This window comes from Bubalus kerabau, chromosome 22 (genome assembly GCF_029407905.1).
Source record: "Bubalus kerabau isolate K-KA32 ecotype Philippines breed swamp buffalo chromosome 22, PCC_UOA_SB_1v2, whole genome shotgun sequence".
Classification (NCBI taxonomy): Eukaryota; Metazoa; Chordata; class Mammalia; order Artiodactyla; family Bovidae; genus Bubalus; species Bubalus kerabau.
Window position 1 is genome coordinate 16,901,962 of NC_073645.1, and position 14,804 is coordinate 16,916,765.

The following is a 14,804-nucleotide window of genomic DNA, read 5'->3' on the forward strand; positions in this document are numbered from 1 at the left end:
CTCATGTTGAGGGTGGTTTAGGACAGCACAGTAGCAGGACCCTGACATATTTATGCTAGAACTTCCAGCTGCCAGACCTGCTCCCACCATGGATATCCTCTCATACCTGGATATAGCCTGGGCTCATGATGCCTCATGGGGTCCTGCACGTCTGTTGTTAGCCTCCTAGAATAGGTCCTAAAATTGTAACATGTCTGAACCGATTTGAGTTCAGAAATTTTTTGCGAGAGCTGAGACTGAGATTAACGAGATTGAAGAGAAGTGCAATGTTAGTGGGAGGTAGAAAAAGAGCAGGTATCCAAAGAAAGCCCTGCTGAGGGCTGGGAAAAATAGGAGGAAAAGGGAATTGTACATGATGACGTACCAGAAGAAATTTTTGCAATTGTTTTATGATAACATAATTGTTTTACACTTGTACTCACAGACTCTCTTGGGCTCTTTTCCAAAAGCTGAGCGTGGAGTTTTACCAGTTTAAGAGCAAACAGGATATTGTAGTTTCTTTGACTTTAATGTTTTTAAGAATGAAGATAACATGCTTTTAGGAAAGGAAATATTAAAGCAACAACAACAACAAAACACCAACAACCTAAGCACAATAAAATCTTAGGATGACACACTAAAAAATATAACTGGTTATATTCAGCTGTAGAATTCTAGGATGCTCTTGCTGTTTTTATCTTCAGAAATGTAAGATTTCATAGAAGTCTTATTTCATTAAATACATTGATTAAGATCAAAGGTATAACATTTATTAGTTGTTTGATTTTGGCCTTAGTTTCTAAAACTACAAAATGGGGATTATAATAAAACCTATATCAAATGATTAATGTATATGAAGTGCTTAGCACAAGACCAGCCTAGCACATTGTAAATGCTTGATAAATGTTAGCAATTATTATTATTATATTTAATTTACACTGGGATATACATTTCAGCATAATGTAATATATACTTTTGAGTGTTGAAGTAAATGAGCATTCATGACATTTTGAAATTCTGGGCAGGTGGGAAATACTGAATAATGTAAATTTTATTTTGGTTGCAAATATTTAAGGGAGAGAGATATCCCTTTTTCAAAATCCTATTTACTAAGGCTTATATTTGATGCTAATATAATATCATGACCTCATCTAATTGTCTTATGGGAGTGGGGTAGTGTGCCGAATGTTGTGGATATAAAATGGAATCCAAAGAAACGGTTTAGGAATAACTGAGGGCCTAATTATGACTGAGGGCTGCTATGTCTGCAGCACCCCAGGAAAGCCTGGGGTTCCTGATGACGGTGGGCTATGTAGTTGCCAAATTTTCACTGAATACTTAAATGATTCTGTTAGCGGCTTGATCTTCAGGGAAACACTAGAGAGAAGTTAAATTTTTTTTTTTTTTTTTTTTAGAACAAAGTATTCCTAGCAGGGAGACAGTTTCATTTATTTACAGTTAAATGAATGGGCTCTGGAGCCAGTTCAAATTTTGCCTCTATACTTATAGATAGAACTATTAGAAGGCTTACAGTGTATTTAATGTAGCGGCTCATACATGAGCCATACAATGCTCAGTCCTTCATTCAGTAAATAAATATTTATGGAGCATCTCTGATGTGGCAGACAGTGGTCAAAGATGGTCCCTGCTCTATCAGGGAATTCCCTGCTCCCAGGGAGCTGACATTTTAGTGAAGAGAGCTAAAAATAAATTAAAAGCCAGTAATAAACTCTATGAAGAATAACAAATCAGAGTGAAGGATAGGGAGGTCCAGGGATGCTATTTTACAAAAGTGGCCAGGGAGTAAATATCAGCTGTTATTATCATTTCATTACATTAGTTACATTTCTAAATCCTTTTTGCTGAGAGGAGAAAAAAAAATAGGACAAGTGAGAGGAGAAGCAGAAAGGGCAACAGGCAATGAAGGAAAGCTAAATGAGGAAAGAGTGAGGAATGGAGATGTTGCACTGAACAGGATGAGGAATAATAATTAAAAAAACATGCAACAATGAGGAGGAAAGAGAAGAGAAAATAGTTGGTATTATAAGCCAGTGCTGGGGGTTGTTGGGAAAAGACGAAAGAGAGAGAGAGTGGAATTCAGAGGAAATATTATTGCTCTTTAATTGCTCAGTGGACTTTAAAATGTTTAGCTTTGGGATGAGCAAGTTAATGGTGCTTTCTGGACATCATTCTGAGGGCAGGACTAGTAACATAATTTACAGGACCAATGCGAAATGAAGATGGAGTCCCCCTTGTCCAAAGGATGGTGATGGCAGAGTATTAACCCAAGAGCAACTTCTTCAGCCCCGCACGGATGAGCCAGCTCTGTCTGAAAGCTTAGCACAGATCCTGGCACACAGCAAGCTTTGAAGAAAAGCAGCTGTTGAATGAAGAGAACCTGGGGCTAATTACTTTTGAACTTCTTTGAGGACCAGCCCATATTTCATAAAAACTGATTTTATTTGGCTTCAATTTCAGGTTTCCTTCTATTGTTCTCCCCTGTGGGATATGGAACAGATTCCTGGACACAATTTTGCAGCAGGAAGGAATCCACCCAGACCTGGCAGGGCTTTGTTCACATTCTCTTGCACTTACAGACTGTGGCCACTTGGGGTCACTGTACCAAGGTAGACGCTGGAGGAACGTTGTCAAGGCATTCTCCAAAGAGTGGCTAAAAGGGAAGGCTTAATTGATTAGAGCCAAGAAAGACTACCCTGTGTTCTGCATTTTGATACAGTTCGGCAGTTATGTAGCAAAGGCTCTTAAACTCTTTAAGAAACATCTCAATGATAATAGCAAATTCTCAAGAGGTTAAAGATCAGGAAGTCTGATATGGGGTTCCTAGGAATGAGGAAGGGACTCTCTGTGGAGATATACCCTACCTCATGAGACATGCTTTTACAACACTATAACATGAGAAGTAGTATTTGCATGTGGATTATTCATTTAACAAATAGTAACTGGGCTGGTGGTGAACAATACAGACATTGTCCCTGTGCCTGGAAATGAAGACAGACTCAACGATTTGTTGGCCACCGTGGTGTGTGTCTCAGAAGATGAGCATCGTCTCCAAGGACGACAAAGAGGCACTTGACTTAGAAGCAAGATCCAGAAGGCTCACTAAAGTGGATCCAGAACCAAGAGTCTAACCTAAAGACAAGGTCCTGGCTCCCTCTCCACAATAAGAATAACTTTCAGACAGTTTCCACCAATCAAGAATTCAGAGAAAAAATGAAGTTCAGGTTCAGAGAGCTCTGATAAAAAATTAGGCTATTTTGTTAATGATTAGAGAAAAAGGAACATTATTGTGTCTGTTTTTTATTTTTATTTTACCAAAGAGGAAGCTAAATTCTGGGCTTTTTGGTTGAATAACAAATGTCAGATAATCCTCACCTCCAATGCTTCATGTTGGATGAGCTCTGGACTAAACATTATACATATATTATCTTCTTTAATATAATAGATGGTGAAAGAAAGAAAGTGAAGTCGCTCAGTCGTGTTCGACTCTTTGCGACCCCCTGGACTGTAGCCTACCAGGCTCCTCTGTCCATGGGATCTTCCAGGCAATAGTACCGGAGTGGATTGCTTAATAGATGGTAAAGGATATATTATATTATGCAATGGTAAAGAATCTGCCTGCCAATGCAGGAGATGCAGGAAATGTGGGTTTGTCTCTAGGTTGCAAAGCTTCCCTGGAGGAGGAAATGGCAACCTACTCCAATATTCTTGCCTGGAGAATCCCATGGACAGAGAAGCCTGGCGGGCTATAGTCTGTGGGATCACAAGGAATTGGATGCAACTGAGCGACTAAGCACACACGAGCACATCTTCTTTAATCCCCACACCACTTGGTAATCCAGGGACTTTTATTGCTCCCAATTCACACTTGAAGAAACTGAAGCAAAGACAAGTTAAGTTCTTTTACAGAGGGTCCCACATTTAGTAAGATATGAATCGGAATTTGAACCCATTTAAATGCCAGACCAGGGGAGCAACATTCTATAGCCTCCTTCTGAGGGAGGGGCTTTCCCGAGGTTGGTTATTAGTCTGTAGACAAGTGGCTCAAAGTATAAGTTCTTAGTGACTAAGATTTTATTTACAGATTAAACCTTTACTTTGCTGATTAGTTTCCTACTGGACACAGAGTACGTCTCCTGCCCTGTCAGTCTTCCTGGTATTTTTTCCCTCCCAGGAGTCCTGAAGAGAAATTTTGGGTGGATTTCTGGAAATCAATGTCCACTGCTCCCCAAATAACTCACCAAACATGTGCAGTCTTCCAATGTGCCCTACTATCCCCAGCCTCCTCAGACCAGACTGACAGTCATTTATTCCTTGGGTAAAACAATATCAGAACAGTCTTCTTATCTGACTTTTTTATTAACAGGAAAAGCAAGAACAGCTTATTAGCTCTATCTTCTCCAACTCACTAGCTATGTGGCCTTGGACAAGTGATTTAATCTCTCTAAGTCTCAGTTTCTCCAAATTCAATTGGAAATAGCAAGAGTACCCCAAAGGCTGAAATTAGATTTTAGTAAAATTAGTACTAACTTAATTACCAATACAATTATGAATTAGTAAGGGTTAAATTAGATAATATAAAAGGCTTAGAAAATAGTGCTCAGTAAATAGCTATTAAGATTATTTTGGTTTATAGCTGAAATTCTGTATTTCGGAGACTTTTAGAAATGTAGCACTTTATTTTTTAAAATATGTATTTATTTGGCTGCATCAGGTCTTAGTTGTGGTGTGTAGGCTCTTTGTGGTATCATGCAGGGTCTTTCGTTGCATGGACTCTCCAGTTGTGACATCAGTAGTTGCCATATGCAGACTTGGTTGCTCTGTGGCACATGGAATCTTAGTTCCCCGAACCAGGGATCAAACTCACACCCCCTGCGCTGGAAGGCAGATTCTTATCCATTGACTAGACCACCAGAGAAGTCCCTAGATATGTAGCACTTTAGGCCTTTTTTCACATTAATGTGCATGTTATATCTATGTCCATAATTAAAATTTACATACTGAGCTATTTAGGACATTAAACTTTAAATTCTTACCCAAAAACTTCAAGTACTAACGGATCTACCAGAAGTCACAGAGGGAAACAGCTAGAGCTGTTTTAGAAGACGTGGTAAATGGACTTCCTTTCATCTTGAATTAAGGGGAAGAGACTGCTACTCAATGCTGAGGTAATCCCTATGGGCAGGTGTTGAAACAGGTCAGGAGTGAGGAGTATGTAAGTAGGGTTGGCTTCCCAGGGCAAGGGCATTTAGAGCTGGGTTTGGATAGATTGCATCAGGGTTGGAGAAGAGAAGAGGGAAAGGTCTGGATAATGAACACTGAAATGAAACGCCCCATTAGAAGCTGATCGCCAAGTTAAGAAGCTGGCTTCTGTCATATGTCCCACTCTCCTCACCTTGCTTTACTCTTTAGAGCAATGAATTCTGGTCGTGCTCATCATCTAAGATAGCCTGCCTTTTCCTGCAGAGAGAACTGGCTCTCTGTTCTCTTTGTAGGACACCATAAAATTTGTCCTCAGATCTTATGTTTGGCTTCAGGTTCAGTTTTCAAAAGGTTTATTTTTCCCTCTCAAGAGCTGAACCTGCATCTCAGATGTGCTAATACTGGGTGATGGTGCCTCAGCAATTGAGGACTCAGTCTACCAAGAAAAAAATTTGTTTCTTTTTTCTTACTACTCAATAAAAAGCAATTGGGGGAAGGGCCAAAATGCTGGGGTCTGGGTACAGGGATTTGACTTGACCCAAGAGTAAAATTTTAAATAACCAGAGGAATGGGTGAAGTTTATGTATATATATAAACTATATACCCTCTAACAAAAGCCTGTAAGTATAGTTTCTTGCAGTGAAACTCTGATGGTGAACCTCAGGGAATTTGAGGTAACCTTTTCTGTTTGTGTTGCAGATTTCTATCAAGGCAACTGAATATACCACATTATAAGATGTGATATTTAATGTCAACTGTATAAAGATCAAGTTTGAAGAAATTAACTTTTTACAATTTGATATTGTTCTAATTTCTAATTGTTACCAATAATGGATTAATTAAACTCTGGCCTTAGGCTCAGATCTGTTTGGAACCCCTTTCTAAGTCATCCTGAACTCTTTTCAGTGGCTTCAGAACTTCAGCATTGTCTGGTTTTAAGACCCCTCCAGCTTTCTCTCAGTCACGTGCAGAACTCTAGGAGGAACTATAAGAAATTGGAAAGCTAAAACAAAAGGGGGGCATCTCTGAACTTAAGGACCTTAACATGATATGAAAGTGCTGGTGGACTTGGGAAATTTTTTTTTTCTGTATGTTTTCACAGCTTGAGGAAGTGAGATTTCCCAGGGAAGATCTGGGTTCTCTTGTACTATCAAGACAGTGGAAATAGGGACTTCCCTGGCTGTCCAGTGGTTAAGAGACTCTGCCGGGGGTGTCAGTTAGATCTCTGATTAGGGAACTAAGATCCTACATGCTGCCCAGTATGGTCAAAAAAAAAAAAAAAAAAAAAAAAAAGACAGTGGAAACAGGCTTGTGATAGGGTTTCTTGGTAGAATAAACATGTGGATGTAGCAGAGCTTTTTTGGTCTTTCAAGTTAGCCTGCACTGAAGTCAGCCATGTATTTCTGTTCTATGTCAACTGTACAAAAACAAACAAAATTCAAATTATAAGAAAGAACCAATCAAAACAAGTGCTCACTATTAAAACAGTTGTTGGTAGAGTGGGTAAATGGGCTAACTTCAACCTAGAGTCAGTGAGAAGGTTTTGTGGATTAATTAAACTAAGCAACAGCAACAAGAAGGAATAGTTCTTGTTGCTGTTGCTTAGTAGCTAAGTTGTATCTGGCTCTTTTGTGACCCCCATGGACTATAGCCTGCCAGACTCCTCTGTCCATGGAATTCTCTAGGCAAGAACACTGGAGTGGGTAGCCATTTCTGTTTCCAGGGGATCTTCCTGACCCAGGGATCGAACCTGCATCTCCTGTATTGACAGGTGGATTCTTTACCCCTGAGCCGCCTGATTCCTTAGGGAAATCTTTATGAAGGAGATTAAATTTGAGTTGAAATTTCCAAGGAGGACAGAAATTTCAGATTAATAGGAAGAAGGACATTTTTATATGATAGTAAAGTTTATTGGGACCTTACTATGGTCCCAATAGGCAGAATAATGGTTCCCCCTAAATGTCCACAATCTAATCCTTGGAATCTGTAAATATATTACCTTACATGACAAAAGGGATATTGCAGGTATGACTAATGTTAAGACCTTGAGATAGAAGATTATCCAGAATTATAGTTGTGTCAAACCTAATGCCATGGGTCCTTAAAAGCAGAAAATCTTTTCTGGCTTAGGTCAGAGTCAGAGGGAAATATGACTATAGGAAAATGGTCAGAGAGATGCAAAATTTCTGACTTGAAAGACTGAGGAAGGGGGCCATGAGCCAAAGAATGTGGGTGGCCTCTGGAAGCTGAATTGCATAAGCAAATAAATTCTGCCCTAGTGCCTCTGGAAAGAGCACTGTTGTGCTGACACCTTATTTTTAGCCCAGTGAGACCTGTATTGGACTTCTAGCCTACAGAACCATAATAAATTTGAATTGTTTTAAGCTAAGTTTGTGATAATTTGTTACAGCAGTCATAGAAAGCTAACACAACATGGGACAGCAAAATGAGGTAGACACTACCATGGTCATTTTCAGATGGGGAAACTTAACTATAAAGGGACTAGGTTCTGACAATGTCACCCGCTGTAGAGTGAACGACTAGGGGATTAAATTGAGCACACTCATCTTCGGAAGTCATGCTTTTAACTGTTCGGCGGGATTTTTGTAGAAGGAGGATGGAAGTAGTAAAAGCTTCTAGAAAAAGCTCTCTGGAGTGAATTACACAGCTGTATAATAAAGAGCTTGGTTGACTCAAAGGGACATGCTGAGCTCTGGATTAACGGAGACCAGAAAATAGTTGTCCCTCAGGGCTAGGTTATGTACTCTCTTTCTGGTTAATCTTCCTCAGTCGCTGATTTGATCATGACAAACTGGTTTACTCAGCAGTCCCATAAACAAGACTCTTCCAAGCACCTGCTTGTCCTTCCCATCTCTCTGAAGCCCACTTCTCTCAAGGGCTTCCCCACTTCATCCCAGCCACAGCAACTTGGGGGCACTTGGATTCAAGGACTTTGGCATGAAATCACACACTGCACTGGGTCTTTCTTGTATCTTTGCCATAAAATGTCTTTGTTTTACGTCATTTAGTTTTTCTGGCGCTTATAATTTATTTCCAAGTAGACTGGCCTCTGTGAACTTTCCGCGGGCAGGAACAGGAATCCACTCAGAGCGGTCGTCCTTGTTCACCAGCTGGGTTCTTCTAGGTTCATTCCTAAAACAAATCTTACTCCCACATACCATTTTGCTTTTCTTGAGTTTTCCTTTCTCTGACCCTCCACCACCCATGCCTCCTCGTTAAACATTCCCGTAGCCTTTATTGTCGATCTGCCTCATTACGAAATAATCCCATATGCTAGAACAGGGTCTGAACACAGAATACAGGGATCTATGCTTTTAAAGCACAGTCAATTACTAGACAGCAACTGGGGGGCCAGTACCGGGCTAGAGTTGGAGGTGGCCCGTTTCCACTCCGCACAGCGGCTGGCAGCACCTGGGCCTCCCCCAGGTGTGGGGACTGTGACCCGGTCGCGCGCCCGTGCGCGGCCTTCCACGCGCCCCAGCGCCGCCCGCCCCGCCCCTTTCCCCGATCGCCCCGCCCCTTTCCCCGCCTCCTCGCGCTCGCGCCACAGGTTGCTCGCCCCCGCGGTCCGCGCGGCGCCGCGCCTCGCCGGCTCCTCAGCTTCCAGCCAAGATGGCGGAGATCGGCGAAGGTCCGGGCACCGTCCCAGAGCACGAGCGGATCTTGCAGGAGATCCAGAGCACAGACACCGCCTGCGTGGGGCCCACCCTCCGGTAAAGCTCTCATCCTCTCGGGATCTCTGGCTGCCCCCTTCGGCCGCTCGTCAGGAAGCGGGCGGGTTTTCCGCCGTCGGCCGCGCGCGAAGCGGCCCGACAGGTGGTGCGTGAGGAGGCGGGCGGCCGGGCGGGGGCCGAGGCGCAGCGGGCCAGGACCTGAGCCGGGACCGGGGCGGGGCGGCACGGGCGACTGCACCTGTCCGCGCGGCCCGCCTCAGCCGCGGGAGCTGTCACTGCGCAGCTGGAGGGTGTGGCTGCCAAGGTGCCTGTGACCCCGGGAGTCGAGGCACCGCCCCGTTTTCGACGCCCCGCCCCGCCCTGCCCCGGCAGGGGCCTGGGGTCTCGAGAACGCGCTTGGGGCTTCCCGGCTCGCGCGACGCTCCGGGGCTGAGGGCGGCTCCGCCTCGGGCGTGCCCGGGACGAAGGTGAAGTGCCGGCAGAAGGCGGGACAGAGGTGCCGACCCGCGCGCAGGTGGAAACGCTGGCGCGCTGGGCTGCTGAGGGCGTGGGAGACTTGAAATTGAGCGGGAGTCGCCGGCACCATTCTCTATACTCCCGCGCCGCTAGAGTGGGCGAGGAGGGAGCGTGGGCGGGAGGGGAGGAGCTGGCGCTCAGGAACGCGCTGATGTGACTGATCGTGACCGTGCGCTCGCCCGGCAATCCTCTCTGGAGTCGGGGAAGCTTTTATTTATTTGCGAATGTTTAATTTAGCATGCATTTCCCCGTTTATTTTAAAAAGAATCTCCACCGTTTAAAAATAGTACAAGAACAATGACTATTCCAGACTATCTATTGCCCTACAGGCACTCTAGTGATCCATTAGAGCGTTAGCCACTTTCTTCAAGAATGACTGCTCTTTAAATATAAGGCTTCATTTTTCGGTGTGATGATAATGAAATTATTATTCACTTAGGGAACTTGGGACTCACTGTGCTATTGTCATTATGTGGACCTGTGGTTGTAGTACAAAGTAAATCCACCTTGCCCTGAGACTACAGAGAACTGGATTCTTGGTTTACACTAGTCTTAGCACTGATGAAGTGTGCGGTCGTGGGCAAATCATTTAACTTCTCTGGACCTCGATTTTTTTATTTGTAGACAGGGGAGGGGTACGTGTTTAGATACCCAGAAAGCCCGGGAATTTAGAGACCTTGCCTATTTGTTCACTCCTGTATGCCTAAGCATGTAGTAGGTACATGATACATTTTTGTCACATGAAGGTCCCTCTATGATATAAATATGATTAGTGCATTTCCTTAATTTTTCAGTATAACACTTTTTATAAAAACTGCATTTGCTAATGAAAGTTGAACTCATACATTTAAAGGAAGCTTTGTTTTCCTCACTGCATGGTGAAACTGAAGGAGTATAGTGTGTGGTATACTTACAACAGTCCATTTTTGAAAATAGTATTGATTAGGAAAGAGGTGCTTCTTCTTGAGAAAGTGTACTAGGCGGGATCATTGAAAGCAGGTGAAATTAATTTAGAAGAAAAAATTTTAACTACAGCGGACTTGAACAATATGGATTTGAACTGTGTGAATTCACTTATACCTGTAATTTTTTAATAGTAAATACAGTGGTAAAGAATCTGCCTGCCAATGCAGGAGACGCAAGAGACTCGGTTGAGGAAGATCCTGGGTCTAAATGATCCCCGAGAAGGAAATGACAGCACACTCCAGTATTCTTGCTTGGGAAATCCCGTGGACAGAGGAGCCTGGTGGGCTACAGTCTATGGGGTCACAAAAGAGTCAGACACAACTTAGCGACTAAACAGCAACAACTGTGGGAACTTCTGTACTCTCACCGCTGGGGGAGGAGTTGGGGGCCCGGTTGACCCCTGGTGTGGGGAACTAAGATCCGGAAAGCCTCGTGGCTCGGCCAAATAGAAAAAATACATACTTAACGTATTTTTGTGATACTACAGGATCCGCAGTTGGTTGCGTCTGGAAATGCCGAACCTGGGGTATAGAAGAACCCATTTTATGGACAATAAGTTATATGTGGATTTTTCACTTCATGAAAGGTCCTCGGCCCCGATCCCCTCATTGTTTCAGGGTCAACTGTACACTGAGATTTTTGTAACACAAATAGAATATATGTATTGGTGGTGGTATCATTCTGTTTCGCTGGTGACATTTGTATCACCTACTCACTTTGTTGAAACCCACACTCGTTTCTTTAGTGAACTACACTGACTCATACTTACTCTATATATACTCTTGTCATCTCTCATTTGCAAGCAGGCCCTGCACACACCCGTGTAAGGCACTGCTAGCAGTCCTTTCTCTTGAACAGAGTTTAAGCCAATGCTCTTTTATTCCTGAGGTTTCACTGAGTGAAATGCTAACACTAAAATTAAAAAAAAAAACTTATTATGGGAAAATTTAAATGTTTCAAGAATGTAAAAAAAAAAAAAATGTAGGGAATTCCCTGGTGGTCTGGAGGTTAGGACTGTGTGCTTTCACTGCTGGGCCGGGTTCAGTCCCTGGTCAGGGAACTTAGACCCTGCAAGCCTCTAAGTGCAGTCAAAAATAAAAATAAAAGTAAAAAATAAAGATTAAAAAGACTGACCATACGACGTGTTGGTGAAGTTGTGAAACAACTTGCATTCTGTATATACTGCAGTGGGAATTTCATAGATGCTGTTTTTCAGGTTGAGGTTATTCCCTTCTAGTTTGTCAAGTGTTTTTACTATGAAGGAGTGTTGAATTTTTCGGATGCTTTTTCTGCATCCATTATGATCGTGTGGATTTTGTTCCTTATTGTATCACAATGGTGTTTTATATTAATTGATTTTCAGATATAAATCAACCTTGCATTTTTGGAATTAATCCCACTTGGTCATAGTGTATAATCATTTTTTATATGTTCAGTTCAGTCACTCAGTCGTGTCCGACTCTTTGTGACCCCATGAATCGCAGCACGCCAGGCCTCCCTGTCCATCACCAACTCCCGGAGTTTACTCAAACTCATGTCAATCAAGTCGGTGATGCCATCCAGCCATCTCATCCTCTGTCATCCCCTTCTCCTGCCCCCAATACCTCTCAGGATCAGGGTCTTTTCCAATGAGTCAACTCTTTGCATGAGGTGGCCAAAGTATTGGAGTTTCAGCTTTAGCATCAGTCCTTCCAATGAACACCCAGGACTGATTTCCTTTAGAATGGACTGGTTGGATCTCCTTGCAGTCCAAGGGACTCTCAAGAGTCTTCTCAGATTCCATTTGTTAGTATCTTGTTTAGGATTTTTGCATGTATATTCATAAGAGCTATTTGTCTTTTATTTTCTGGTGACGTCTTTAGTTTTGGTATGAGAGTAATACCTTATTATTGGTTAGTGTTCCTCAATTGAGATGAATGTGTTTTTATTTCTCTATATGTGGTGTACCATATTTATGTATATATGTGTGTAATGTTGAATCACTCTTACATTCCTGTAATAAATCCCATATGGTCATAGAGTATAATCTTTTTAACATGTTGGATTCAGCTCGCTAATATTTTATTGAGTGTTTTTACATCTGTATTCACAGGGGATATTGGTACCTAATTTTCTTTTTTTGTGATGTCTTCAGCTGGCTTTGATATCAGAGTAAAGCTGGCCTGATAGAATGAGTGAGGAGTGTCCCTATTCTCCCACTTTTTGGAAGACTTTGTGTAAGAATAGTGTTAATTTTTCTTTAAATAGATGGTAGAATTTGTCACTAAAACCATCTAGCTTTTCTTTCTTGGAAGGTTTCTGATTATTGATCAGTCTCTTGTTATAACAAGTCTGTTTTGATTTTCTCTTCTTACTGCATCAGTTTTGGTAGTTTGTGTCATTTTAGAAATTTGTACATTTTGTCTAGGTTATCAGGTTGTTAGTATAAAATGGTTCATGTGTGTGTGTGTTCAGTCTGAGTCTTTTGTGACCCCATGGACTGTAGCCCACCAGTCTTCTCTGTCCATGGGATTTCCCAGGCAAGAATACTGAAGTGGGTTGCCATTTCCTTCTCCAGGAGATCTTCCTGACTCAGGGGTCAAATCCACATTTCTTGCTTGCCAGGCAGATTCTTTAACACTGAACCACCTAGGAATCACAGAATTGTTCATAGCATCCCCTTATAACCTTTTTTATTTCTGTAAGACTGGTGGTACTGACTTTTTTTTTTACTCTTTTCTATTTATTTTTCTTTTTGGCTGTGAGAGACTTAGTTGTGGCATATGGAATCTAGTTCCCTGACTAGGGATTGAACCTGGGCCTCTTGCATTGGGAATCAGAGTCTTAACCACTGGACCATCAGGAAAGTCCCTTTTTTACTCTTGATTTTAGTAATTTGTGTCTCTCTTTTTCTTAGTCAGTCCAGCTAAAAGTTTGTCAATTTTATCAACTTTAACATGATCTCATAAGTCTTGGTATTGTGTGTTTTTGTTTTTATTCATTTCAAAGTATTTTTTAAATTTCCTTTGTGATTTGTTCTTTGAGTCATTGGTTATTTAGAAGTATGTTGTTAAATTTCAACATATTTGTGAATTTCTCAAATGCCTTTCTGTTACTAATGCGTAATTTCATTGTATTTGGTCAGAGATCATATTTTGTATGATTTCAATCCTTTTAAATTCACTGAGGCTTGTTTTACAGCCTAACATGTGGTCTGTCCTGGAGAATGTTACATGTTCACTTCAGAAGAATGTGTATACTGATGTTATTGGGTGGAAGATGCTATAGATGTCTCTTAGGTCTCATTAGGTTATAGTTGTTCAGGTCTTCTACTTCCTTTTTGATCGTCTACTTGTTGTTCTGCCCATTATTGGGCAATGGGTAGTTTTTGCTTCATGTATTTTGGGCTCTGTTTTTAGGTGCATGTGTTTGCTCAGTGTGTCTGACTCTTTGTGCTCCTTTGGACTTAGCCCACTAGGCTCCTCTGTCCATGGGGATTTTCACACAAGAATATTGGAGTAGGTTGCCGTTTCCTTCCTCAGGGGAACTTCCCTACCCAGGGATCATACCTGCATCTCCTGAGTCTCCTGCATTGCAGGTAGATTCTTTACTGCTGAGGCATTGGGGAAGCCCATAAATGTGTATTTGTTGTTGTTCAGTCGCCCATTTGTGTCTGATGCTTTGAGGACTGCAGCATGCCAGGCTTCCCTGTCCTTTACCATCTCCCTGAGCTTGCTCAAACTCATATCCATTGAGTCAGTGATACCATCCAACCATCTCATCCTCTGTTGCCCCCTTCTCCTCCTGCCTTCAGTCTTTCCCAGCACCAGGGTCTTTTCTAAGGAGTCAGTTCTTTGCATCAGGTGGCCAAGTATTGGATCTTCAACTTTAGCATTAGTCCTTCTAATGAATATTCAGGGTTGGTTTCCTTCAGGATTGACTGGTTTGATCTCCTTGCAGTCCAGGGGACTCACAAGGGTCTTCTTCAACACCACAGTTCAAAGGCATCAATTCTTCAGTGCGCAGTCTTCTTTATGGTCCAACTGTCACATCCATACATGACTACTGGAAAAACCATAGCCTTGACTAGACAGACCTTTGTTGACAAAGTAATGTCTCTGCTTTTGAATATGCTGTCTAGGTTTGTCATAACTTTACTTTCAAGGAGAAAGTGTCTTAATTTCATGGCTGCAGTCACCATTCAGAGTGATTTTGGAGCCCAAGAAAATAAAGTGTGTCGCTGTTTCCATTATTTCCCCATCTGTTTGCCATGTAGTGATGGGACTGGATGCCATGATCTTAGTTTTTTTAATGTTTAGTTTTAAGCCAACTTTCTCACTCTCCTCTTTCATCAAGAGGCTCTTTAGCTCCTCTTTGCTTTCTGCCATGGGTTGGTATCATCTGCATATCTGAGGTTATTGATATTTCTCCTGGCAATCTTGATTCAGC

At 42.2% G+C, this 14,804-nt stretch overlaps 1 protein-coding gene across 5 annotated transcripts in view; it reads left to right on the plus strand.

The window, feature by feature from the left end:
• The first annotated feature begins 8,775 nt into the window (after positions 1–8,775).
• EXOC6 (exocyst complex component 6) overlaps positions 8,776–14,804 on the plus strand; it is a 177,389-nt gene continuing 171,360 nt past the window's right edge. For 3 of the 5 annotated variants that reach the window (XR_008707278.1, XM_055560915.1, XM_055560919.1), the window contains exon 1: positions 8,776–8,933. Coding sequence is in view for 4 of the 5 variants with exons in the window: in XM_055560915.1 (XP_055416890.1) it covers positions 8,833–8,933 (101 nt within the window). In the remaining variant the exon portion in view is untranslated. The remainder of the gene's footprint in view (positions 8,934–14,804) is intronic. The other 2 variants (XM_055560916.1, XM_055560920.1) reach the window with 1 other exon arrangement.